Source organism: Zootoca vivipara, chromosome 9, assembly GCF_965207765.1.
Source record: "Zootoca vivipara chromosome 9, rZooViv2.hap1.1, whole genome shotgun sequence".
NCBI classification, from domain to species: Eukaryota; Metazoa; Chordata; class Lepidosauria; order Squamata; family Lacertidae; genus Zootoca; species Zootoca vivipara.
Window position 1 is genome coordinate 41,587,434 of NC_142592.1, and position 27,246 is coordinate 41,614,679.

General features: G+C 43.7%; 1 protein-coding gene across 5 annotated transcripts in view; it reads right to left on the minus strand.

The window, feature by feature from the left end:
* The window catches only part of ZC3H7B (zinc finger CCCH-type containing 7B), a 52,213-nt gene that overhangs the window by 20,760 nt on the left and 4,207 nt on the right, over positions 1 to 27,246 (minus strand). For 3 of the 5 annotated variants that reach the window (XM_035127468.3, XM_088676620.1, XM_088676621.1), the window contains exons 2-17: positions 24,137 to 24,197; positions 22,324 to 22,357; positions 20,887 to 21,084; positions 20,287 to 20,445; positions 19,573 to 19,653; positions 17,806 to 17,865; positions 16,506 to 16,548; positions 14,883 to 15,133; positions 13,486 to 13,834; positions 12,591 to 12,649; positions 11,622 to 11,784; positions 11,381 to 11,542; positions 10,379 to 10,584; positions 9,512 to 9,612; positions 5,178 to 5,359; positions 4,589 to 4,674 (exon numbers count right to left, since the gene is read on the minus strand). In XM_035127468.3, coding sequence (XP_034983359.3) covers positions 4,589 to 4,674; positions 5,178 to 5,359; positions 9,512 to 9,612; positions 10,379 to 10,584; positions 11,381 to 11,542; positions 11,622 to 11,784; positions 12,591 to 12,649; positions 13,486 to 13,834; positions 14,883 to 15,133; positions 16,506 to 16,548; positions 17,806 to 17,865; positions 19,573 to 19,653; positions 20,287 to 20,445; positions 20,887 to 21,084; positions 22,324 to 22,357; positions 24,137 to 24,189 — 2,187 coding nt within the window. In that variant the 5' untranslated portion in view covers positions 24,190 to 24,197. The remainder of the gene's footprint in view (positions 1 to 4,588; positions 4,675 to 5,177; positions 5,360 to 9,511; positions 9,613 to 10,378; positions 10,585 to 11,380; positions 11,543 to 11,621; positions 11,785 to 12,590; positions 12,650 to 13,485; positions 13,835 to 14,882; positions 15,134 to 16,505; positions 16,549 to 17,805; positions 17,866 to 19,572; positions 19,654 to 20,286; positions 20,446 to 20,886; positions 21,085 to 22,323; positions 22,358 to 24,136; positions 24,198 to 27,246) is intronic. The other 2 variants (XM_035127471.3, XM_088676622.1) reach the window with 1 other exon arrangement.

Here is a 27,246-nt window from a genome sequence, read left to right on the forward strand (position 1 = left end):
TTTCTCCCTCCCTCTAGTTTTCATCTTCTACCATCCCTGAGTAGTCACTGCGTATGCTTTGGGGAAATATCTGTAGCTCAGAAGCAGGACATCTGTTCTGCATACAGAAATTCCCAATTTCAATCCCTGGCATCTCTAGGGAAGACTGGGAATGCCCCCCCCCCAACGGAAACTTTGGAGAGTTGCTGCCAGTCAGTGTAAACAGTACTGAGCTAGAGTGAACAATGGTTGAAGGCCAATTCTAGAAATGTGGGATGGGTCTGATTTCACTTAGATATGCAAGAGTATTATTCTCTCGTAACCTTTCCCTAACTCTGTTAACTCTTCTCCAGTTGTTCCCAATGATTCACACATATTTAGTTGCCAAAAAAAAAGCAACTCAGCCCGGCATTATTTATTGGCAGTCCAGAGTGAAGCTGGCTATACAGAATGGCTGTTCCAGGTATATCCAAAAATGAATGCATTCAGGCATTGTGCAATTAGTTTCCAGACAACTTCACAGCTTAGAAAATGTCAGGTGATTTTGCAATCTGTGAAAGTAGCAAGAGAGCAAGTCATCCTGTTTTTTAGTTTTTCTGAACCAAAGTCATCTTAGCACAAGAGCAGAGCACAAATAAGGGAATTCTGGGGAGACAGAACCCATCCCCCTAATGTGACTCTGCGTCATTCCTCTCCCCACAGAAGTTCCCCCACTCCCTCTCCATGCAGGAGTTATTTAGCTGGAAGCACAGCTGAACAAGCATCATGCCAAATTAACCTGCCTAGACTGGAGAAAAAGAAAGGCAAAAACAAACTTTCCACTGTTGGTTGCCTAGCCCTCTGCACCAGTGAACTGTTGCTACTTTCTTTGAGAATTAGCTAAAAGCTGGTAGGATGGTTTCCTCGGCTTGGACAAAACCACAATGAACCCATCTGGGACTGGTTAGTTCTATTTGAAATTCCCTTCTGTTTAAAAAGCTACAAGCATGCTATACATCAGTGTTATGCAGGACCCTTTTTAATTATCAGGGTATCAGCAACAAGCATGTTCTGAACATGCCCGTAGAAACATTTTACAAAATCTTCATTGCTATCAGCTGTGCTTTTCACAGCATTTCTTACTAACTGAACATTTCTGACTTAGTTCAAGACACCCACTAGGCTCAGAGATGGTGGGATTTTGACCCTCCAGATGCTACTGGACTTCCAACTCCCATCATGGAAGATGGATTGAATGTTTTATTTCACAAAGGGATTGTGAGACTCATTAGAAAAACAGTCCAGCGCTTCTTCAGCATCCTTGGCTTGAATGTACCCCCAAATATTACATGTCCACAGATATTAGAAATGAAAGGATCCAGGTCTGGAAGGCTGCAGCCTCAGAGAAGTAGGGTGTGAGCTGCCCAAGGCCACCACCTCCCTTGTATACCCAGCCATGGGGGACAGGGGACTTCTAGCCCAGCCTCCAAAATGGTCTCATAGGCTGCATGTGTTCCTCATGCTTTCTGAATGCCTCCCCCACGACATGGTGATAGGCTGTTTCTCTTGTCAGAGGAAAAGGCTGCTCCTCCCTGTCTGCTCTAGCTGGTAACTGATACCACTGTCCCAGTTCTGCTTCCACTGTATTACTCCACCATGGCACTTAATAATTTACTACTCCTATTTGGTCTTTCTCCTCTCCTTGGGAACATGTCCCCTCCACCTTCAGCATGGAAGTACTTGGGCATCATCACACCCCTCAATTGTCCCGGGGACATCCTGGAATTACAGAAGCCATCCCGGCTTCTGATTGGATCCTGGGATGTCCCGTTTTGGCTCAGCGAGAGCGTAGCCCTGAAAGACACATGTTTTTTGGGGGGCCGTGCTCTCGCACGAGTCACCAAAAGATGTGCACCCCGATTTTCCTCTATGGCATGTTGGAGGGTATGAATCATAGGTAGAATGCTGAAATAGCAACACCTCCCTCCTTTCCCCAAATCAAAAAAGGCTCTAGGTCTGGTCAACACCTTCCACCAGACAGCTCCTTCCCATTCCTCTGGTCCTTAAGCTTGCTTCTTCCACAATGCATGAATGATTACCAGGGTGCGCATGAAGCACACAGTAAAGAACATGGTTTTGCGTGCGTGCTTCTCCAATTTTCTAAATCAGAAACAGGGATGTGTTTAAAAAAGCAAAAGGGAAGAAAACTCTCAGCCCCACATCATGAGACTGGACAATGCAGTCCATTCATTTCCTTAGTGGCTACATGTGTACCAGCTTAAACCGCCATGGAAGTAAATGGTGGTGGGAGAGCATCCAGAGTTTAATTTGTTTCATGGGCTACCACAACTCCCCTACTGCCCTCTTCCCCAGCTCTCGCCTGATCCTTCCTTGCATCTGTACTGCCTCAAGCCTTCCACTTGTGCTCTTCTCTGAAAAGTATGATGTAGCTGCACAGTTTGATTATTTGACCCCATTGTTATAGTACCATGAAACCACAATCCTATGTGCTGGGCAAGCCGTAACATGTCCATCTATGCTGAAAATGACTGACAGAAGGAATAAGAGACACCAAGTGGTAGGAAATATTATTGAGCATTTTAATCTAACAACTTCTAAATGATGGGTCTTGTCTCCCCTCCCTTTCTCTTCTTACTAACCACACCTTCTGAAAGTCATTAAAGGTCAAAGAACTTAAGTATTCTAGTCCAAGAGCGGTTTTAATCCAATGGCAGGGCTGGGCTCCTTTTGTTACTCATCAGCTAGGCACTTCTCCAGGACTCCAAAATGAAACCCAGGAGGAGGAGCAACAGGTTATTATCGCACAGTAGTACTTTAAAAGCTGTCACTTGGAAACCAGAAGCTTTTCTTTTGGGAATTATGGGATCAGAACTACCTAAACAGCATAGAAATTTATTTATGTATGCAACCACAGCTGCAAGAATGTTATGTGCCCAAAAATGGAAGGAAGAAGAGGTCCCAACAAGAGAAGAATGGATACAGAAGTTAATGGACTATGCAGAAATGGCAAAACTTACCGGGAGGATAAGAAATCAAGATAGCAATTTAACAATTTTTTAAAGAAAGGAATGGAAATGGTTTACTGAGGATTTACAAACAAACTGTAAACAGATTAAGACATTGGCAGGATTTATGTAAAAACCTGTAGTCTCTCTCTCTCTCTGGGATATATACGGGAATAGATATATAAAAGAATATGTTGAGATAATTTTGAGTATGCAAGAAGATGAAAATAAATGCAAAGAACCATAGAAAGAGGAGGAAAGGAGTCAGAGTTTTAAATGTTAAAATTATGATTGAATAATTGTTGTAATTTATATAAATGAAAATTATAAAAAAAATTTTTTAAAAAAGCTGCCACTTGGGTTTTGAACCCCAGCCTACAAATCAACAACCCTCCCATGAGCCATAAACTTCCAAGAATCAAATCTGATCCCTGTTCTTCATGGATCAAAATAGTGTTCTTAGCTACTCATTGCTATATTTTTTCTAAGGTACATGGCTTCTGGGTTTTGCTTCTGTGCATTGATTTTGTCCCCTGGGGGGGGGGCGCTTTCTGGGCATAATTTCTTTTCTGTTACTTTTAACAACCACAAAGAACAAATGAGATAGTGCTGCCTCTAGATGCTGGCAGGCATGATCAGCTGAAGGAACCGAGTGGGAAGGAGAGAAGTCAGAGTAATAGTTGCAGCAAACCTCGTGATCTCCACCCGAAATAAGCCCATCCCCCACAGGCTGCACTGCAGTATGAAGAGCCACTCGCCCATGCAGCCCATAAACATCCTCCTCCCTTCCTTGAAAGCTGCCTCAAGGCCCAACTGCTCTATTCTGGATCCTATTTTGGACATGTGCAATATATTCCAATTCATCCTTGCTGAGACGTTAGTGCCAGTGTGCCTAATGGCTCTTGTTGGCCACTAAATGTGTTTAGGAATGTGGTCTTACACATAGAACAATCCTTGAGCTATTTTCACATTAACAATTATTTCCATTTAAGAAGTTCCTTAACATGTTTTAACCCTTATGATATTCCAAATTAAAGAGAGAGAGAGAGAGAGAGACATTAAAAGCAAGGAAGGGGAAGAAATACATACACCATTTAATAATACGAATATACTTGGAGTAGCACCCAATCCCACCCCTCTCCTGGGGGGCCACTATACAGAGTCAGTCGCTGGTTATTCTCTCAAAAGCACACAAAAGAATACAGAGTGAGTTCTGGTAGGTCAAGCATCCTGTTCTTCACAGTAGCCAATCATATTCCTCTGAGAAGCCCACAAAGAAGACATGAGGACAACAGCCCTATCCTCAGCAACCGATACTGAAGGCAACATAGAGACTAGAAGCAACTGTTAGCCATATCTACCACAAATCTGTCTATTTCCCTTTAGTGCCAAATATCTTAGGCTAGTGAATGCACAATGTTCTCTGGGAATTTCTGTGTGGGTGGAAAAAATAGGGAATGCTCGTGTTACATTTTATGTACACAAGTACAGAAGTAAAGTACACGTCCTGGAATTGGAAGTTCCTAATGCGGTCTACCTTTGATGAATGAATGTGTGTTCTCATAAAACACAGCCATTGGCATTGGATCCTTGAAGTTCCTTACCATATTGCTGTTAGTCTTGCTGGCATGTGCCTCCATCTGTTGCCAGTACTTCTTGGATTCCTGTACAATATCTTCATGGGTCATCCCTGGAATTATAATCAAGACTTCTATTAAGGGCTTCCAACTTCCAGAATCTTTTCAGATTTTTTTAAAACAATGGTTTTACTTGTAGTGTTTCAAAAAGGCAATGGACCAACAGACTTGGAGATTCAAGTAATTTCATTGTGAACCACCCTGAGATCTCTTCATATATATGTAATACTCTACACGTGCGGCAGAAATATAGCAACAAAAGGGTATAAAATTTAAGAGTTCTTGATTCAAACATGCTGCCTCCCAATTTCCAGCCACTCTTGCCAAGTTGACAGTCACATCCATTGATCCACTCTGCAGCTTTGCTTTTCTGCAAAGTGTAGAATATTAAAACCTATCACCACAAATCATTCCCTCAACTCTTATAATTCATGTATGTAGGATTTTATTACACTAAAGGTACAATCCTATGGTCCCTAGAAAGGCACCTCAGGAGCCATAGATACTGCAGATCTCCCTCTCCATCCTCAGGATGAGCCAAGTGGTACACACTTACCAGAGTACTGCTGTAGCAGCCAAACTTTGAGCTCTATGAAGCTGTGGGCAAAATGGCAGCTGTCTTCACGCAGGCAGCCGTAACGCACCTCATGCCGGCACACATCAAACTGAAAGTGCTCCTGGAACTGGCGGATCTTGGAGTATTTCAGTGACGTGGAACGAACAATGTGAACTAGACACCTGCATCGAGGAGAGGAATGTTTATTCAGAAAGATACTTGTTTTAAAACAGCAGTGATATAGACAAATACTGCTCAGCCTGAGCCAGCCCATCCATTTGCAGTGCCCTCTGCCCCATGATTTTACAGAGAAGAACCTCAAATCTGGATTACAATGTTAGCCTGTCAGGAGAATGCCATAAAACATGTCCATGAGTCGCTAATATATTGTACCTTTTGCAGATTTTCACTATAAGCCACTTTGGGAGCTAATTGTGCTAAGTTTAGACCACGATGGGTACGTACCTCAGTTTCAGAACACACACTTACTGGATGTGGGCTTTGACAATTGTGTATCTGCAATGCTTCATGAGTAATGTGTTGACTGGGCTAGACAGACAAAATAAAATGTTAGATCTTGGGCCTGATTTATGCATTACTCAAGAAGCATGGCAAATACTTAATCATCAGAACCAACAATAGGAAAAGGTTGGTTCCACAACTGAGGTGCTTATGTGTGGTAGTTAACAGGATGGCACCATGGTGAGGAATGCTGCTTTAAACAAACGATCTGCTAGATGACTGCAGCAGCAAGAGCACAACTACATGCCAACTGTTTCCATGCTGCTAAAGGTAATGCACGAATATGGATTTAATGATCCTTATCGATAATAATATAGGATAGGCCAGGAGTATTCCCAGAATCAAACAGGGTGGGGGAAAAGCATTACTAGCGAGACCATCCCCCTTCATGGATCAATGCCTTGTCGTGGCGAAGGGGCTTGAATAACTCAGAGAAGCTATGAGCTATGCCATGCAGGGCCACCCAAGATGGACAGGTCATAGTGGAGAGTTTTGACTAAACGTGATCCACCTGGAGAAGGAACTGGCAAGCCACTCCAGTAACCCTGCCAAGAAAACTCCATGGACAAAGACAACAGGCATATAAAAGTTATGACGCTGGAAGATGAGCCCCTCAGGTCGGAAGGCGTCCAACATGCTACTGAGGAAGAGCGGAGGACAAGTACAAGTAGATTCAGAGCTGATGAAGCGGCTGGGCCAAAGCCGAAAGGACGCTCAGTTGCGGATATGCCTGGAAGCGAAAGGAAAGTCCGATGCTGTAAAGAAAAATATTGCATAGGAACCTGGAATGTAAGAACCATGAGTGGAGGTAAGCTGGATGTGGTCAAAAATGAGATGACAAGAATAAATATCGACATCCTGGGCATCAGTGAACTAAAATGGAAGGGAATGGGCGAATTCAGTTCGGATGACTATCATATCTACTACTGTGGGCAAGAATCCTGTAGCAGAAATGGAGTGGCCCTCATAGTCAACAAAAGAGTGGCAAAAGCTGTAATGGGATGCAATCTCAAAAATGACAGAATGATCTCGATACGAATCCAAGGCAGACCTTTTAACATCACAGTAATCCAAGTTTATGCACCAACTACCGGTGCTGAAGAAAGTGAAATTGACCAATTCTATGAAGACCTACAACACCTTCTAGAAATGACACCAAAGAAGGATGTTCTTCTCATTACAGGGGACTGGAATGCTAAAGTAGGGAATCAAGAGATAAAAGGAACAACTGGCAAGTTTGGCCTTGGAGTTCAAAATGAAGCAGGGCAAAGGCTAATAGAGTTCTGTCAAGAGAACAAGCTGGTCATCACAAACACTCTATTCCAACAACACAAGAGACGACTCTACACATGGATATCACCAAATGGACAGCATCGAAATCAGATTGATTATATTCTCTGCAGCCAAAGATGGAGAAGCTCTATACAGTCAGCAAAAACAAGACCTGGAGCTGACTGTAACTCAGATCATCAGCTTCTTATAGCAAAATTCCAGCTTAAACTGAAGAAAGTAGGAAAAACCACTGGGCCAGTAAGATACAATCTGAATCAAATCCCTTATGAATACACAGTGGAAGTGAGGAACAGGTTTAAGGATTTAGATTTGGTGGACAGAGTGCCTGAAGAACTATGGATGGAGGCTCGTAACATTATACAGGAGGCAGCAATGAAAACCATCCCAAGGAAAAGGAAATGCAAGAAAGCAAAATGGCTGTCCAACGAGGCCTTACAAATAGCGGAGGAGAGGAGGCAAGCAAAATGCAAGGGAGATAGGGAAAGATACAGGAAACTGAATGCAGATTTCCAAAAAACAGCAAGGAGAGACAAGAGGGTCTTCTTAAATGAGCAATGCAAAGAAATAGAGGAAAACAATAGAATGGGGAAAACCAGAGATCTGTTCAAGAAAATTGGAGATATGAAAGGAACATTTCGTACAAAGATTACCATAATCAAGGACAAAAGTGGTAAGGACCTAACAGAAGCAGAAGACATCAAGAAGAGGTGGCAAGAATACACAGAGGAATTATACCAGAAAGATATGGAGGTCTCGTACACCTCAGGTAGTGTGGTTGCTGACCTTGAGCCAGACATCTTGGAGAGTGAAGTCAAATGGGCCTTAGAAAGCATTGCTAATAACAAGGCCAGTGGAAGTGATGATATTCCAGCTGAACTGTTTAAAATTTTAAAAGATGATGCTGTTAAGGTGCTACACCCAATATGCCAGCAAGTTTGGAAAACTCAGCAATGGCCAGAGGATTGGAGAAGATCAGTCTACATCCCAATTCCAAAGAAGGGCAGTGCCAAAGAATGCTGCAACTACCGCACAATTGCGCTCATTTCACACGCTAGCAAGGTTATGCTTAAAATTCTACAAGGCAGGCTTAGGCAGTATGTGGACCGAGAACTCCCAGAAGTGCAAGCTGGATTTCGAAAGGGCAGAGGAACCAGAGACCAAATAGCAAACATGCGCTGGATTATGGAGAAAGCTAGAGAGTTCCAGAAAAACGTCTACTTCTGCTTCATTGACTATGCAAAAGCCTTTGACTGTGTCGACCACAGCAAACTATGGCAAGTTCTTAAAGAAATGGGAGTGCCTGATCACCTCATCTGTCTCCTGAGAAATCTCTATGTGGGACAAGAAGCTACAGTTAGAACTGGATATGGAACAACTGATTGGTTCAAAATTGGGAAAGGAGTACGACAAGGTTGTATATTGTCTCCCTGCTTATTTAACTTATATGCAGAATTCATCATGCGAAAGGCTGGACTAGATGAATCCCAAGCCGGAATTAAGATTGCTGGAAGAAATATCAACAACCTCAGATATGCAGATGACACAACCTTGATGGCAGAAAGCGAGGAGGAATTAAAGAACCTTTTAATGAGGGTGAAAGAGGAGAGCGCAAAATATGGTCTGAAGCTCAACATCAAAAAAACCAAGATCATGGCCACTGGTCCCATCACCTCCTGGCAAATAGAAGGGGAAGAAATGGAGGCAGTGAGAGATTTTACTTTCTTGGGTTCCTTGATCACTGCAGATGGTGACAGCAGTCACGAAATTAAAAGACGCCTGCTTCTTGGGAGAAAAGCAATGACAAACCTAGACAGCATCTTAAAAAGCAGAGACATCACCTTGCCGACAAAGGTCCGTATAGTTAAAGCTATGGTTTTCCCAGTAGTGATGTATGGAAGTGAGAGTTGGACCATAAAGAAGGCTGATCGCCGAAGAATTGATGCTTTTGAATTATGGTGCTGGAGGAGACTCTTGAGAGTCCCATGGACTGCAAGAAGATCAAACCTATCCATTCTTAAGGAAATCAGCCCTGAGTGCTCCCTGGAAGGACAGATCGTGAAGCTGAGGCTCCAATACTTTGGCCACCTCATGAGAAGAGAAGAATCCTTGGAAAAGACCCTGATGTTGGGAAAGATTGAGGGCACTAGGAGAAGGGGACGACAGAGGACAAGATGGTTGGACAGTGTTCTCGAAGCTACGAACATGAGTTTGACCAAACTGCGGGAGGCAGTGCAAGACAGGAGTGCCTGGCGTGCTCTGGTCCATGGGGTCACGAAGAGTCGGACACGACTAAACGACTAAACAACAACAACAACAACAAGCGAGACCATCAGCCACAGCTCATTGTTGAGCAACTGCTTTGCATCCCCAGCATCTCCAGGTAGAGACACTCTAGTGTGAACCCCTGGAGAGCAGCCTGTTAGTCTGTGTAGAGTCAATACCGAGCTAGTTAAAGGTTTGACTTACCGGTAGTAGAAGGCAACTTTCTATGTCCCTATGACAAAGCCCAGCCCACTTACTTGTTATCATAAAAGCTATGTTTCGCAGCTAGGTTGGAGCACACTGCTGGCGAGTCCTTGGTCCCTTTGCTGATTATCCGGGGTTTGCTATCAAAGCAGATCTGCAAGCACACCATTAGAAAAGGGTTTCAGACTTAAGTCCCTAGAAATTGCTTTAAACCATCATTTCTAAAGCACTTCCAAGGCACTGTAATATTTGCCTAACAAGGGCTGAAATCTTAATGGTTCCCAAATGGAACCCTGGAGAGCCCCTGACAGTCAGTGTCGACAATACTGGGCAAGATGGTCCAATGGTCTGATTCAGTGTAAGACAGCTTCTTGTGTTCCTTTATCATGCTCCTGGCAACTTGTGATTATAGGTAATTGTTATTATAGATGAGGAATTAAGGTTAGGAGGTTGCAACTTGCCCACTTGCCCACTCAAAAAGTCAACGAGTCCTGATCTTCCAGGGCCCAGCCCAACGCTCCATTGACTAGAACACAGTGGCTTTCTGCTAAGTTACTTAGCAAGAAAACAGAATGCTTATTGTAATCAAGCCACAACCACACTGTGATGTTTCCAATTCATGTTTCTCAGCAATACTGGGGGTTTCTGGAGGCCAGCTCAAGGCTAGCCACATGGCAACTAGGCAGTAGATTCCAGAGAGGCGCCATTTCCCGTCACTTTAAAACAGAGCTGCAACCCAGAATGGAGTGTGAGAGAGAAAGGGTAAGCAGAATTTTGGTGTTTTTATGCAAAACCAAAACTGACAAATGTCAGCACTGGACACTATTCTGGGTGAAAGTCTCAGTGGCCCAGTTATGTAGCTAGACAAGGAGAAGGATGCAGTGGAAGGAAGGACATCTTGCCTGCCTTCTACTCCATACCTCACAGAGAAAGGTGAATATGCCCTGGTGTTCCTTCAAGATCCTGGCAATGGTCAGGCTGCCCCGCTTGACTCCACCCAGCGGGTCAAAGAGGAGGTCACGATTGAGAGTCCCCTTCCGCTCCTCTGTCCACACGTCGATCTCCTCCTGGTGGTACGCGAAGGTGCAGTTATCCCCGTACTTACAGTCCTGCTTGTTAAGCATATCTACAAAGCAACAGACACCACACCACCACACAAGGAATGGAGGCTGGAATCAGAACCAAGCTCTCTTGCTACCCCTTCTTCTGTTTCCTTCTCTTCCCTCCCACCCAGCCCCAAGATCACAAACAGTTAAAAATAAACAAATGAGTTCAAAATGTCACATCTTGGTGTAGCCCAGCCTTCCCCAACCTATGGATGCTGTTGGGACTACAACTCACATCACCCTGGACCATTGGTCATATTGACTGTGGCTCATGGGAGTTGCAGTAGAATGGAGAGTACATTGGAGAAGGTTGCAATTAGTCATCATAATAACTCAATCCCCTGTCATCTTTACTAATGATTAACTTAATCTCCCCAAGGAGACCTGCCTGATACCTGCCCATTTTGGCGTAAGTCAGACAATTTGATTTTCTTAGGATGTTAATTTAATCATTTTTTCTTGGCTGATGGCAATTGTGTTTTTATGCTGCCCTCTTAAATCTTGCTGCTTTGGGTGTGCTTTTGTATATCTTTTATCTTGTTTATCTATTACTTTTATCTTGTTTATCTATTACTGAACTTTGCAAATTTTGTAAGCCACCATGATGGGGAATCGATTGAAGGCAAAGGTATAAATTTCTATATTAATTAAAGCCTGTACACATTCATGAAGGAGAGGGTAGGTCAGTAGGAAACAGGTCATTGCTACAGAAATCAGCCTCCCTCTCCCCACGCCATATTTCACAGAACCCTCATTCTGTATGAAGCAGTCCCGTTCCTCCTCCCCACCCCCCATGCACCCTTCCCTTCAAATCACCTTTGCAGAGATAATAAGATCCCACAAAGTTTGTCTTGGTTGGCCGTGGCCGGATTCTCTTCCAGGTTTTATCTTCTGAGTTGCAGCGCCTGCCCAGCAGTATATCCCGCTTGCACTTGTGTTCCAGACCTTCTCGATAGGTATAATCGCCAGCCTTGGGTCCTACAAAAGGGGAGACAAGATTAACAAGAGCCCAGTTTTTTCCAATAGCAATTAGTCCAAGTCATCACAAGCAAATAACCTGTTTTGGGATAGCAGATGCGACAGGCTTGTTTGAAGATATGAGTGGACGCCAGCGGGTTCTTCACAAGCAGAGCTGTGTTGGGCATCATTGACTCTGGCTGACACATCAGCAACTCTACCACTTTGGGTACCGTTGGGTGACTTGGTCCACTGTGGTTTGCCTGGAGGGGGGGGGGAATTGCAACGAAAAGTAATTGAACCCCGCTCCTGAAGTTCTTCAGGTAAACCTGCATTTCAGAAAGAACAAGCCAAAGTGGGCAAACTAAAGTCATTTTCATTGATGACTCTACTCTACATGCAAGGAGAATTACTCTGACTTTCGTGGTCAATCCAAAATGCAATCCTGTGCATTCCCATGAATTCTAGGCAGGGTTGCAAAGAAGAACTGTCAAAGTGTTGCCCTATTGTGCCATTAGTGGAATAGACTGGATGAAATCGGGGTATCAACTATATTACTGACTGTTACACTGAAGGTGCACCTGAAAATCTATTTCCTTCTCATTTGAAAGCTTGTTGGAAAAGTCAAAGAGTATCCTACAATTGTCCAATACACTTTAGTTGCCTATGTGGTTCAGCTAAAGTGTCATATATAGCTCAGGAGGGGGGAAATAACTTTTTTCCTGATACATGGCCATGGTAATTGTAAAAAATAGTGAAATTGTTAGTTTTTTGTAACAGATTTCATTAGCTTTCCAACACAGTTTTAACATTTTAAACCACAAACTTTGTTGACATTATATCTTAAATTAGAAAAGGTGGCATCAGCCATCTTAATGACAGCATAGAGAGCTCAAGCAACCTGCCAGAACGGGCTATCACATGAAAATGCAACCAAGATATACACCTTTCAAAAAATCCTAATGAAGTTTTGCCACCTTACATGATGCCAAGGGGTCCATTTTCAGCTCTTGGCCCACAGATTATTCTATATCCCCATCCAGAGAAAAAGAGAACAACTGCTACTCACCAAGGATTGTGATTTCTGGATACCAGCAGGCTGCCGTGGTTCTTGTGTGCTGGTTTCCTCTGAACAAGGAGAGAAAAATCACAAGAGAAATGAAGACAGTTGGCCAGTGTTACAAGCATGACTGCCAACTATCTGAGCGATACCACATTCAACTACCTTCTCTTTTCTTAAGTTCCCAAGAGGCAACAGAAACCAAGTTCCACATTCTTTTAGCACTTGAGGCAAATAGTTTCGATAATAAAAAACCTAGAGTTAAGAAAGAAAATCATTGTAATGCTCTTGCACAGCCCCACCACCCAAGTCATTACCATGAGATCTGCATAGGGAAATATCCCAGGGAGTTCTCTCTCCAGTGTTAGTTTCAAATTACTCCAAAGAGGCAGTTCTCACCAAGAGGAAAATTGTTTTCTAGTGGTTTAGATATCACTGGCTAGAAAAAGACTCTTTTCTTCAATTTTGCTTTGGATCATACAGAAACATACCTCCTTCTCCTTCATCCTCTTACATGTTAATCTTGTTATTCAGTCAAGTAATTCTTTAAGTTTCTCTTAATCTATAATGCAGCAATGAACTAATACTGCTGCTGTTTGGTGCAAACCACATGATGGGCACTCTACAAACCAAAACATTTATCCACTTGCTTATTTATTATACCCAGTCTAGTTAGACAAAAGAAACATTTGCAATTTAAAAGCGACAATACAAGGCTGGGACATAGGCCAGGAACTGATATGAGTGGTGAGAAGGAGAGAGTTAGATGGCAGTGGAGGAGCATGCAACATGAGCCTAGGGCAATTGATTCTTCACAGAGATATGCCTAGAAATTATACGGAGTTTTGATGCAGCATTTCCCTTCCTTACAAGATAATGTGACTCTAACAGGCCCCACACCTACCAACAGTAAAAGAATCCAGCGCATCTAGCGATCCCCTATTGGTTCCAAAAGCATCCAACACATCAAGGCGGGACTCGGTGTACGGGAGCAAGTCTAGCGAATCCAGCGAGTCCAAAGGGGAGCTGCCACTGCCACCCACAGGTGATTCAAAGGCATCCAGGACAGATGAGGAGGAGAGCTGCTTAGTGGCATCCATCACAAGGCCAAAGGAAGCAGGAGGGAGCGGTGTGGAGACTGGAATGCTGGCGGTCACCACGGGAGGGAGCAGAGGAGTGCCACCTGGAAAGACGGGGATCAGCTGGGGCATCTCACTAGACAGGTTGGCAGGGATGGCACCTTGGACCAGGGACTTCAGCAAGAGAGATAAAACATGATACAGTTAGAGGGGAAGAGATGAAATACAGCAGGTACACAAGGTAGGTAGCACAGGGCACTATGGCAGACAGAACTGAAGACTAGTTTACAGTTACTTTCTCCAACGCAGCAGCATTATCAACCAGTATCTGGGCAGATCCACATAGACCCTCCTCTCTTTGGGGGTGCAACTCCTGCCCCCCCCCCACTGCAGTTCAGCATTACAACGGCATCAAGACTAACCAGGTGTTAGAGGCATAAGTGGCATTAACTGGATTGGGGGAGCGGGGAGGAAAAATGCAACAGATCCAATAGGGTACCAGAAAGAAGCTTCAGGGAAGGATTATGTGCCCAATGTTGACCCAGAACATTGGTATATCTAGGAAAGAACCGTCTACTCTGATTAGCAGTCGCTGTCTAACACAGACAGTTGGTTTTTCCTAGTACATGCCCGATACTTTCCTAGTACAGGATCCTTTCAGGTTGAGGTGTCAGGGTTGAACCCTGGATTTCCTGCACATACAACACATTCTCTGCCATTAAGCTATGGACTTCCCCATTCCTGATATCAGAGTTTTCTCTTAACCAGGATTTGAGATGGATGTTGGGGAGGAAACCCTGGGCAACTTCAGCCACTGTCAACATCAATGCCACTGTATCACTTAATTGCATGTAAGACTAGTAGAGAACAATTTGCACTCCCTGTGTGTGGACAGGGAGACCAGAACTCTGCTTCCAATTGCTTAATCACAGCTACCACAGTTGGGAGTTTTAGATGTGCACACACCCTTTGTGTTCCCAAGGTGATAAACAATGCCACATGGAAATGTATAATATACTCAGGTCTCATGTTGGTTCAGATCCCATCAGATACTTAGAAACCAAAAGGAGGAGTTTGTGGGCAGGGGAGAGATACCAAAAGGAGGAGGGAGAAAGACACAGAGCTCTCCAGTGCATGAGGAGAAGAGTGAGGGAAAGTCAAAAAGGAGTGACTGAAAGCAGAGATGTAGATGGATAGATAGACCTAGGAAATCCACTCTTACCAGAGGGTATTGTGACCCATCTGCAATAGAATCCAGAATGGAGTCCAGTTCATGCCCAAGAACTCCTCCTTCAGTGAAGTCATCAGCACCCTCAGACCCTGGCATGGATGCAGCATCAGTAGAAGGGAGCAGGGTGGCGGCAGGCAGTGAAGTTGGTGTGCCTTTCGTATCCAAGTCAGTTGATGGAAAGGCAGAGTCCTCACTCACAGAGACATTGGGAGGGGTGACACACTGGAGATCGAGAGAGCTGTCTGCAAGGCAAATTACTTGATCACATCCAGATGGCAGCACACACACAGATCCCAATCCAGTGGCAGAAATGGAAGCTCAGAGGCTCTTGCTCTCTAAACTATAGGAAGCTACCGTATGCCAGCCCAGGACGTTTGTCCAACTAGCCCAATATTGTACACTCTGGGGGGCAGTGGCTGTCCAGGGTCCCAGGCAGAGGTCTCTCTCCGCCCTCGCTCATCACCCACTATGTGATCCTTACATAAACAGACAGACAGAAATAAGAGGAATCGAACCAGAGACCTTCTACTACACTCAAAGCCTGTACTATACAGTGGTACCCCGCAAGACGAACGCCTCACGCAACGAAAAAATCGCAAAATGAAAGCGTTTTGCGTTTTTTTGGACGACTCGCAAAACGAAACCGTCTATGGCTGTGCTTCGCAAGACAAAGCAGCCTCACGAGGGGAAGGGAAGCCACCACCGCCACTTACCTTTAGGACTCCGCCAGTGACATCCACGGCCGCCACTTCTGCCTCCTGCGGCAGCATGGCACTCATGGCGGCCTCTGCAGCTCCGGCAGGAGCAGCAGCGGGGCTTGCCAGGCGGCCCTTGGCAGGAACAGCGACAGCGCCTGAAGGAGCGGAGGCTGCAGCGGGAGGAGACCCCGTGGCTCCAGCCTTGCTTTCTCCCATCTCTGTAATTGGCTTCCAGACTCCTTCCAGACCCCTGGCCCGCCTCCTGCTTCCCCCTCCCCAGAGCCTTGAAGAGCCCGTGGCGGGTGAGTCGGCGCCTTTTTTTTGCACTTCTTTTTTCCCCATAGGAACGTATTAATTAAATTTCAATGCATTCCTAGGGAAACCGCGCTTTGCAAGACGAAATAATCGCAACACAAAAGGACTCGTGGAATGAATGAATTTCGTCTTGCGAGGTACCACTGTACTGTGTCTCCCATCTTCAAAATATGTCTTTCAGTATCAGGCAGAATACAATCTAAAGTCATGTTTCTAACAGTATCTTCAAATTTTATAGCATGCTGGCACAGTGTGCATCATGGGGAAAGGGTATCTCCTGCAGTGGATTTAATTTACATGTGGTGGGAGCTTCAGCATACATTGGTTTTTCTGCAGATCCACACAGTTCACGGGAACAACTACAAACCCAGTGCAAAGTTCTCAAAGCTGCCTCAGGGAGGGAAGTTGCAAGAGCAACTCTACCAGAACACCTCCCCTCTACCAGAACATTTTCTGTCACTCCAGTTATAGTCCTTAGTGGCAAACCAGGTGGAAAAACCAGAGGTCCTGAAGATATGACCTGAGACTTTCTAAAGTCAAAACTTAAGTCAGTAAGAGAGACAAAAATTGCTATGAGTCAAAGGAACATAAAACTAATCACCTGTTTCAATGTCATCTACAGAGCCCAATCCATTAGAAACAGTCTGCAAAGAGAAAGAATATACTATTGTCATCCCTCTTGCAGGTTGGGGGGGGGGTGCTACTCTCAGCATTCAACTCTTTTCTCTAACTTTTACAAAGAGTTATTTCAGGGCACACAGTGATGTACCTAACTACAGAAGTTTGCAGTTTTTTCCTCTTGCAAAGTGTTTGTTCACTTTACTGACACACATTCTGATCTTTGAAACTAGCACTAATTTCCTCTCTTTCACCCTTCCTGCCAAGCTTCAGGGAAGCTTTCAACTATTACAAAACACAAAAAACTTGGGCATATGTTCGTCTGGTTAAATTTTCTTTAGACCCCTTTCCTGCTGGGGTTATTTTTTTATTTAAAAAATTGAAATACTGCTCAGGCCATGTGAGTTATGTGACTAGTTGGACTGACAATCAATGCTCTACAATCTACACAACTGACTGACTTCATGACTGTCACAAGGGCCATTAGTTAGCCAGTCAGCACTCTCTACAGTTTTCCAGCTTCTGCTAAAAATTCTGGAATGCAATCAATTGCACTTCAAATTAAAAACTCCTAGGAGGTATCATTTCTTGCAACAGCGAACTTAGGCAGTGAGTGCCAATAGGACTCTAGCCAATCAGGATCACTGAGAAACATGAGGGAGATATTAGCATACTTGGTGGAACCCCAGGGTTTGAAGAATGATAAAACTCTTTAAGCGAGAAAGGGGGACAGGGAATGAAATGAAGTTTTCACGAAGAAGTCCTGGCTTGACACTGCAAAATGTTGTTTCAGGTCTCACTTGCACTATTAATCAATAAAGGCTCCCTGTACGTTTCCGAGCACAGTTCAAAGTGTTGGTGCTGACCTTTAAAGCCCTAAATGGCCTCGGTCCAGTATACCTGAAGGAGCGTCTCCACCCCCATCGTTCTGCCCGGACACTGAGGTCCAGTGTCGAGGGCCTTCTGGCGGGTTCCCTCGTTGCGAGAAGCCAAGTTGCAGGGAACCAGGCAGAGGACCTTCTCGGGGGTGGCACCCGCCCTGTGGAACGCCCTCCCATCAGATGTCAAAGAGAAAAACAGCTACCAGATTTTTAGAAGACATCTGAAGGCAGCCCTGTTTAGGGAGGCTTTTAATGTTTAATAGATTATTTTATTTCATTTTTCTGTTGGAAGCCGCCTAGAGTGGCTGGGGAAACCCAGCCAGATGGGCGGGGTATAAATAATAAATTATTATTTATTATTATTATTATTATTATTATTATTATTATTATTATTATTATTACCTGATTTGGTAAGGCAGAAGACAAGCCATTACTAAGTAGAGAAAACGTTTCCAATTCCTGCTGCAAGGAAGAGAGAACAGTGGTAATCTACAAGATTCTGACACAAAGTCACTTCCATATTAAGAGCGAGCAGGTAAACATACAAGATGGCACTGACACTCTCTCTCTCTCTCTGTGTGTGTGTGTGTGTATACACATAAATATGTATATATACATATACATATACATATACATATACATATACATATACATATACATATGTATGTATGTATGTATGTATTGCACTGTACAGTAATACCTCGGGTTACGAACGCGATCCGTTCCGGATCGCAGTTCGTAACCCAAATAGTTCGCAAACCGAGTGCGATGGGCGCCGCCATTTGCGCATGCGCAAAGCGCGTTTTTCGCGCTTTGCGCATGCACAAATCGCGCGATCGCGCGCGTGTGGCTTATGCGCGCGCGCGGCGAAAACACTTCCGGGTTTGCGCAGTTCGTAACCCGAACTGTTCGCAAACCGAGGTGGTCATAACCCGAGGTACGACTGTACTTGCACCACCCTGTACACAGACCAGAAATTGCAGCTAAACCTCACATCCCAGTTTTATACATTCAGTACAAGACATGCTTATATAATAGTCAAATGGGACAATCTACTTGCAGGTTACATGTTGTTTCCAACAAGAACTGACTATTGTGTTTGGAATATCACATCATTTGCAAGTAGATAGTCTTATTTTGGATTTTATCCTGGGTGAAACTAATAGCACTAAGTTTTGACAGGAAAGGAGGTAGGTAGTCTGGCTCTCTAAGGTATTCATAGATAGCCAGACAGTATGATTCTGTTCTGAGCTGGCTAGCTGAATTAAATGCCATTTCTAATTAAACACCATTTATAATAGTGGCAGGTGCACTTAAAGTAGAATATAGTGGCACCTTGGTTTTTGAAAGAATTGGAAGGTGAACGTTTCAGTTTTTGAATGCTGAAAACCCAGAAGTAACTGCTTCAGTTTCTGAACGGTTTTCAGAAGTCAAACGTGCCACGCGGCCTCTGTATAGAGTTTTCCAGAAGTAGATGCTTCTGGAAGTAAATGCTTCGGTTGTTGAACGTTTAGGAAGTTGAACGGTCTTCCAGAACTGATTGTGTTTGAAAACCGAGGTCCCACTGTACTCACCATTCCAACCTTCTGGTTTGTCATAAGCCTTTTATACACATATTTACACGCAACTGCACACACCAATTAGTACTGCCCCCCCAAAAAAAATAAAACATGGAGGACCTTCAGATGCTGGTGGACAACAACTCCCATAATCCCTGACCATTGGCCACGCAGTCTGGGAGTGATGGAAGATGGAGACCAGTGAACATCAGGAAGGCCACACAGGATCCCCAAACTAGACCTGCTCAACTGCACCAAGCCCAATTCTGAGCACTGGCCATGAATGGCGGTTCACCAAAACTCAACACTTCCTATTTCTGTTTTCTCTTTTGAGGACTGCATAAACATGGGAGGGTACCAAGCACTTCAGAGGTTACCCCACATTGTTGGTGAGCTGAATCACATGCTATGCAGCCTTGGGATAGAGTGCTGGATTTGGATGCTGAAACCCCAAGTTCACATCCCTGCACAACCATCTTGATGCTCACTAGCTAGCTTTAGGCAAGTCACTATCTCTCAGTCTAACGTATCCCAAAGGATTGTTGGGAGGATGCAATCACATAACCCTATATATGCCAAACGAAATAAATGTGGGACATGACGACTATACCTGAGGCCTCTTATAGGCTTTCCGGACCCTTAATCCCAGTTTCTGTGCAAGCTCCTGGCCGAGTTGTGCCACACTTTCATCCTTCAAGGAGAAGACAATGAGCACATTTGTTGGTGTACAAAGTATTTCACTCAATTCTTTGCAAATACAGGGGTCTCCCCCCCACACACACTTATAGGGGGTTACATTCCGGGCCCGTCATGTAAGTGTAATTGTGTAAATTTCATAAGTGAAATTGCATGAATCCTCTAAATGCCTATTTCCCCAAGCTCTCTCCCGTGCCGTCTCTCCAATCCAGACCAAAATATCTAAAGGTGAGATATGAGCAGAACAAGGGGCGGTGTCTCAGCTAGAGGGGGAATAATGGCAGGGAAGCTGGGGGAAAAGAAGCAGCACTTGCAGTAAGAGAGAGAGCAGGGACTTTTCCCCCAGAAGCTGCCATATATAAAAATATATTTGCAATTCTAAGTGCTAAAGACAATAATAACCTTTCATATTTGTGCTGGAAACTGCATGCTCTATTTATTAGTTTGCTCAATGCTTGGAAGATTTGTAGAGTCCTTTTTATTGCTCTTTGTATCAAAACAAAAGACGAGAGAGCCAACGACAAAGGAGGGGAATGGAAATCTCAAGTCTGATTGTAATTTATTTTAACACATTTATGCACTTTCCATTAAAAAGTCAATGACTGTAAATTTGCAAGCCACTACTTACATGCGGGAGGGAGAGCAAGCAGCGGCTGTTACATTCATATGCTTCCTTGTGCCTCCCTAGCTCATTCAAGCAGCGGGCTTTCCGGAATAGCGCACGAATGTTCTCCTTGTTGAATCCCAGAGCCTTCTCACTGTCTTCCAGAGCTTTCTCATGGAGGCCCTTTTGGAAAAAGAGACTATCATAACCATAAGAAGCTTGATATAAACAGATCCTACACGTCTCCTTCCATGCAAGATCTGTCCCACCTAACTCATTGCTCTTAAGTTCTGCTTGTACAGAAAAGAAAGGGGGAGCAAAAGAACAGTGTGTCAGGTTAATACCCACAACAATGGATAATTCTTCCCCTTGGTGTATATTGCCTGTAGCCAGATCCCTAACCCCCACCCCACCCCCTAAAGGCAATGGAATGAACTGCACAAGTATAATCATCACCTGATGACTGCAACGTCAAATAAAAGCAAGTGAGCCATGACATATCTTGAAATTATTCTTATATATTTCAACCCAAATTACTTTAATGCAGTTTAAACCTGCTTATACGCAAGCCATCAAATGATGGAGAGATCAAATAAAGCACAAACTAGCCCCAAGACTACTCACCATGGCAAAGTAGCAGGCAGCCCGATTGACATGCAGCTTGCATAAGAGATCCGCCGGAATGGCCACTTCATCTGAAGCTGCATATTCAGCCACATTCAGTCCTTCGACATACTGAACCAGCGCTAGCTTGAAATCCTTCTCTCTGAACAAATCGTTGCCCTCTGCAAATAAGTTTCTCACCAGCTTTTGCAAAAAAGCCTGTAGGAAGAAGAAAAGAAGAAATAGGACACTATGCCATCCTGTAGTGTCCTTGCTACACTGCCAAAAAGGCATCAAAATCACTATATACGTTCTCTCAGAATATAAAGGAGGCACATAATTCGAATAATCCTAGAAAGCCACAATCTCCTGTGGACAGGTTTAGGAGAAAAAGCTTGTCTCCTAAGAGAAACAGTGTTCCTTGGTTGGAAAGCATCATGGCACAGTACAGTGAATGTATCTATCCAAGCCATTTGTTTCTTCACAGTGTCAGCTGGAGGAGTGGGGAAGAGTGCAATGGACAAGATTCACTCATGCACATTAAGCCATGGTTTATGGCTTAGCATGATGCGTGAACGCAGCTCTCACCTGCTTTTTCTTCATCTAATCTCAATGATATTGTACTTCACAATATTACTGTCTGCTATGCACCTGCTATGCAATGTGCCAATGTCACAACACAGTGTGGACAGGATTTGGCAAGAAAAACAGAACCTAGACCAGTCACAGTGCATTTCTAGAGCAAATGAGTTCCCAAGACTCATAGCTATGGTTGGAGAGGGGACATCTCTCAAAGGTTTTAGGGCAGATGCCCTGCCAGGGGCTGCAAAACTCAAATGAGGAGTCTTAAGAGCCAGGCAACAACTCAGTAAATAAGTGGGCTTGAGTAAATTCAAGTTTCCCATTTTAAAATATATATCTCGGGCAAGTATGCATAGCATGCTTGTTCAACTAAAGCAAATTTGGCATTATCAAAGCTAAGCTTTACTCAGACCCACTGAAGTCAACGTACTTAAGTAACTTAGTCAAACAACAAAAATATTATTGGAAAGTAAATTCCCACGTTGTTGATAGTTTTTACATACTCATATTTTGAGATCTCGTAGCAGGGGGATATAAAATTGGAAGTATAAAAACCACCCACACAGACCCAGCTGATAATCTCAATGCAATTCAGAATGGCATCTCCTGAATCCTAGCCGCATCCATCACTAGCATGTGGCGCTCAAAAACTTGCCCAGAAGGAAATATGGACCTTGGATGGACCTCAGGCTGAAAAAGCTTCCCTATCCCTGTTCTGTGAGCAACTCTGCCCATCCAGCGGCAAGAAGAAACTACTTCCCTTTTCCTCCCTGCCACCACCACCTCAGTTACAAGGACTAATTTGTCAAGATAACAATGTATATTAACGTATCAATTGGTACTTCTTTTTTTAAAAAAAGAAACTCTTAAAATTACCTCATAATCTTCTTGGCTTAGGGGTAACGTGGACCTAAACAAAGACAAAGGGCTTGTGAAGTACAGAAATATACATATATGCACATCACTCTAATATGTGAAGCAGTATAAATGAATAATATAACTAGAAATACAGTACGGAACCTCTTCTTTTTTACCTGTGGGCATTGGTATGCTCACTTTTCAGAGATGAGTTTGCAGAATGCACTTAGGTTTTTCATGGCCTGTGTACAGGAAGCTACATTATCCCTTTAGCGTCAGTCATTGCACACAAATTTACCTATTGCTGAAGAATACTTTGCTTATGTTTACACACACACACACACACACACACACATCTTTTGCACAAAAATCCACATTATTTGATTGAGAATATATATTTCATACTCTCTCTCTCTCAATGATTCTTTGGGCAAGAAAGTAGGCTTAAAGTAACAACAAACTGAAAGCTACTAAGACAGGATAATCAAAAATTGGCTGTGCTTCAGTGTCGGTTTAAATTTCTTTTGACTTTCAAGGCGGTGAAAGTGACTAACACAGAAAAACAAAGCCCTCTGGGTAATGTACCACCAACTATAGTATTAGCCAGCACGACATCATTCCTGAACTATTGTAGATGGGAACTTAAATAAAGGGAAACAAATAAATTGTTTCAACTTGCTTGGGTGGCAATTGGCCTATTGCCATCCAAAAGTCCAATGTTTCCTGTGTTGATAAAATGTCCCCTGCATTGCTAGGTGGCCTCATGGAGGCAATACTTTCTCCACAGCCAGGTAACAACCCAAACACACACTTTGGTTTTTCTGTCTATAAAATGATAGCACTACTTGTTTTCCACATCACAGGCATGGTGTCCAGTTCAGTAAATTATGTCTGTCAAGTATTTTGCTGGTTCCTTCAATAGAATGAATCAATATTCTTCAATATACAAATGGAAAAAGGTTTTGCCTAGGTTCCCAAGTGTAGATAGTTAACTGTTTACATGGGCTGCTACATATGTGAAGAAGCTGGCTGTGCGCCACAGATTTGAAGGGAATTTGGCTCCTCTATCCCTTATAATTTTACTATTGTAGTTGTATGAACCAGAAGTGACTATTTACTGGAGTGCAAGTCTTAACCCTATAATCATAGGGTTAAGCCATGACAATCCATTTACTCTAGAATAGTCTTATTAAAATAGGAGCCTTCCAATCTGCAGCCTTACTCTAGAAAGTTAAGGCTGCAAACTTCTGGTACAGTGGTACTTCGGAACTCGAACTGCTCCGTTCTTGAACGTTTCGGCTCCTGAACGCCAAAAACCCGGAAGTGCTCCGGTTTTCGAATGTTCCTTGGAACACGAATGTCCAACGCGACTTCTGCTGTGCAAAAACCTAGCTGTCGGCCAATTGGAAGCCGCGCCTCAGAACTCGAACGTTTCGGAAGTCAAACGGTCTCCCAGAATGGATTACATTCTAGTTCCAAGGTACCACTGTATTTCAAAGTTCTCCATTACAAAGGTAAAAAACAAAGTACACTCACTCAAGGCCAAGTATATGTTTCCATGCAACAAGTGTTACTTATGTTATAGTGGTGCCACAATTTTGGAAGCTGTATAAGAATTGTGGTTTGCTTCTTTGTAAGTTTTTCTTAAATTAGGTATTTTTTATGTCAGCGTATCTCTGCTGCTATTTATGAAAGTTATGGTTTATTGTGCGAGCTGTTTTGGTCTTCATTTGAAGGGAAAATAAATTATATATATTAAAAAATAAGGATTGCTCAATTTCACAGATTAATGAGAATAGAGACAACACAGTCTCAAAACTTGTTCACTTACTGGATGAACTGTAGTCCCTTCTCTATCTCTTCTTTACGTTTTTGTCTCTCCATTACAGTCACTGCAGTGGGGAAAAGCATATATTAAACCTTTAGAGTCTGAGCGTACCCCATGATACAGCTTTAACAATAACATAGGATAGTTTTAACTAGAGACTGTACAAGTAAAGAAGGGATGGGAAACCTGTGGTTGTCCAGATGTTGGATGAATCCTTCAACGTTTCCTGAGCACTGGGTGTGGTTGATGAGAGTTAGAAGTCCAACAACATTTGGAGGTCCACAAGTTGCTCATCTCTGCTGCTAAAGCATGCATTCCAACACTGAGGAATGGTCTCTCACAGCTGCTGCTTCAAATGTGGTGGGTTAAACCCATTTAGAATTGTATAGAGAACAGTTCCCACCCTCAAATGGGCCTAGGGACCAATAGAAGAGTGCAAATACTGCTATTAAACATAACTACATGTAAGTTCATATTACAGTAGCCACCCCCCTTTTTTAAAGCAAGGATAAAGTCTGCTTGATCCACACTGCCTCAAAATGGCCTCAGCTGATCTGCTACCATTCCAGTCTCAATGAACATCAATGGACTGGGATCTGTACAGAGGAACAAAATCCTGCTTTCTGTTGACACATTTTCTTCCGGATAGAACATTCCATTTTCATACATCCCAAGTGCCCACTTTTTAGAAAGCAAACTTGAAAGGCAGGCTTTGATTTCCAGGATACCATAGAAACTACCATATTATGCATAGAGCTGTTACTCTACACAATTCATGGCAACACAGATTCTAAGACGCATCTAGCTACACTAGGTTTTTCCAATTTTGAAGATGCAAACCAAAATGAAGGCTGTCAATTATTTATGGTGGTACAACAAGGAACATCAAAGATGAAGATGAAACCCAGCAACCAACTCAGTTCAGGAGAAAAATTCAGAGCACAAAAAGTATGTCATGATTCAGTGCGCTGTTCTGACATTTCAAATTAAAAATACAAAACAGGAAAATTTGTTCTCAGCTATCTTTAGCTGTGCTAGGCAAACTTTAAAGTATTTTTCAGTTGGTCAGGTGCAACACAAGATGTGCTGAATCTGCAGCAGAATTAGTATTCCAAATTGCTGGAAACCGGGTATTTTTATCTGCTGAAACCAAAATGTCACTGCAAAAAGGAGAAAGTTCAACACAGGGGGGAAAGTCCAAGTGAGATTCAGCACATCCCATAACGTACAACACAAATTAAGACTAAGCTCCGAGTGAAGTTTGCAATGCTCCATCAAGCCTTGCTTTGTGGGATCAGTTCTGGCAGCCTGAGGACTTTGACAAGGCATTTGTGACTATGCCTCCAAAGTACTGTCATGACCATTGCTTTTCAAAACTGATTAAAGCTAGCTGTGGGGTGGGCGTGGCTGGGTGGGTCCAGGGTGCAGTGAACACTGCATGAGGGAGTGGTGCCTACAAATATATCCCGGTCGCAAGGTATTCATGAGAATTGTGGCAGTGCAGTCACAGGCATTCTAGGAGGAAACTGTTTAGATGCATTCCAAACTGAGTTTGGACCTGGGTTCGGGACTGAATCAGCCATTGTCACTCTAATACAGGGGTCAGCAACCTTTTTCAGCCGTGGGCCGGTCCAATGTCCCTCAGACCATGCAGTGGGCCGGACTATATTTTTTTTGGGGGGGGGATGAACAAATTCCTATGCCCCACAAATAAACCAGAGATGCATTTTAAATAAAAGGACACATTCTACTCATGTAAAAACATGCTGATTCCCGAACCATCTGTGGCCGGATTGAGAAGATGATTGGGCCGCATCCGGCCCACGGGCCTTAGGTTGCCTACCCCTGCTCTAATAGATTACCTCTATCAGGGGAGGGACAGGAGGAATGTGACCCTGCTGCTTAAACTCCTGATTACAGGTTTCAGTATCATCGGCCATGGTATATCCTCTTGGACTATCTATGGGAGATGGATATTGGTGCACTGTTCTGCAGTGACTCTGGGCTTACCGGTATCTCCAGGGATACTTCCAGAAGTTAACACTGAATATGTCATTCTCAGCCCCCCTGGCTCTTGAGTTATGCACTGCCACAGGGCATTCTAGTGTCCCCAATGCTATTTAACATATATATGAAGCCACTGGGAGGAGCCATTAGAAGATGAAGAGTCACCAGTACTCTGATGATACCCAAAACTTTTTATCTGTAATATCTGAATTGGAAATGGCTGAGCAGGCCATGGACCAGTGTTTGGAAGCAGTGGTGGGCAGGATGAGGGCTAATAAACTGAGTCTGAATCCAGGCAAGACAGTGGGTGTAAGGGTTGGGTTCCTAGGTTCAGTGAGAATGTGTCCCGATCCAGGATGGGGCCAAACTCTCCTGAAAAGAGCAGCTGCAAAGTGTGGAGTGCTTCTAGATATAGCTCTATCCCTAGAGCGCCTCTATGATGAGCACCTAACCACGACTATCCATGCATTGTTGTTACAGGTAGGTAGCCGTGTTGGTCTGCCGTAGTCAAAACAAAATTTAAAAAATTCCTTCATGTAGCACCTTAGAGACCAACTAAGTTTGTTATTAGTATGAGCTTTCGTGTGCATGCACACTTCTTCAGATACCATGCATTGGTACTTCAAGGTTGGATTAGTGCAATGCACTCTATGTGGGGGCTACCCTTGAAGTTGGCCCTGAGGCTGCAGCTAATGTACAATGCAGTGTCTAGGTTGCTTGTGGGGATAAACCACCAGCAGCAGATAGCACGTTGTTTGCAGGATTTGCATGGGCTGCCAATCTACTCCTGGGCCTAATTCAAGGTTTGGGTACTAACACATAAAACTTAGGACTAGGTTGCTTCAGTGATTGCCATATCCCTTATACACACAGTGGGTCTCTGTGTTCTGCAAGAGTGTTTCTCCTTCAAGTGCCCAAAATAGCAGAAACGTATTCCAAAGTGACTTGGAGCAGGGCCTTCAATGTGGCTACCCGTTTTGTGGAACAGCAGTCCAGTTTAGATAAGACAGGTGTCTACTATCTGTACTGGTCACCATTTCTTTCAGCTCCTGCCATCGGGACGGAGATATAGAACTATGCAGGCAAGAAAGAGCCATCTCAGGAAC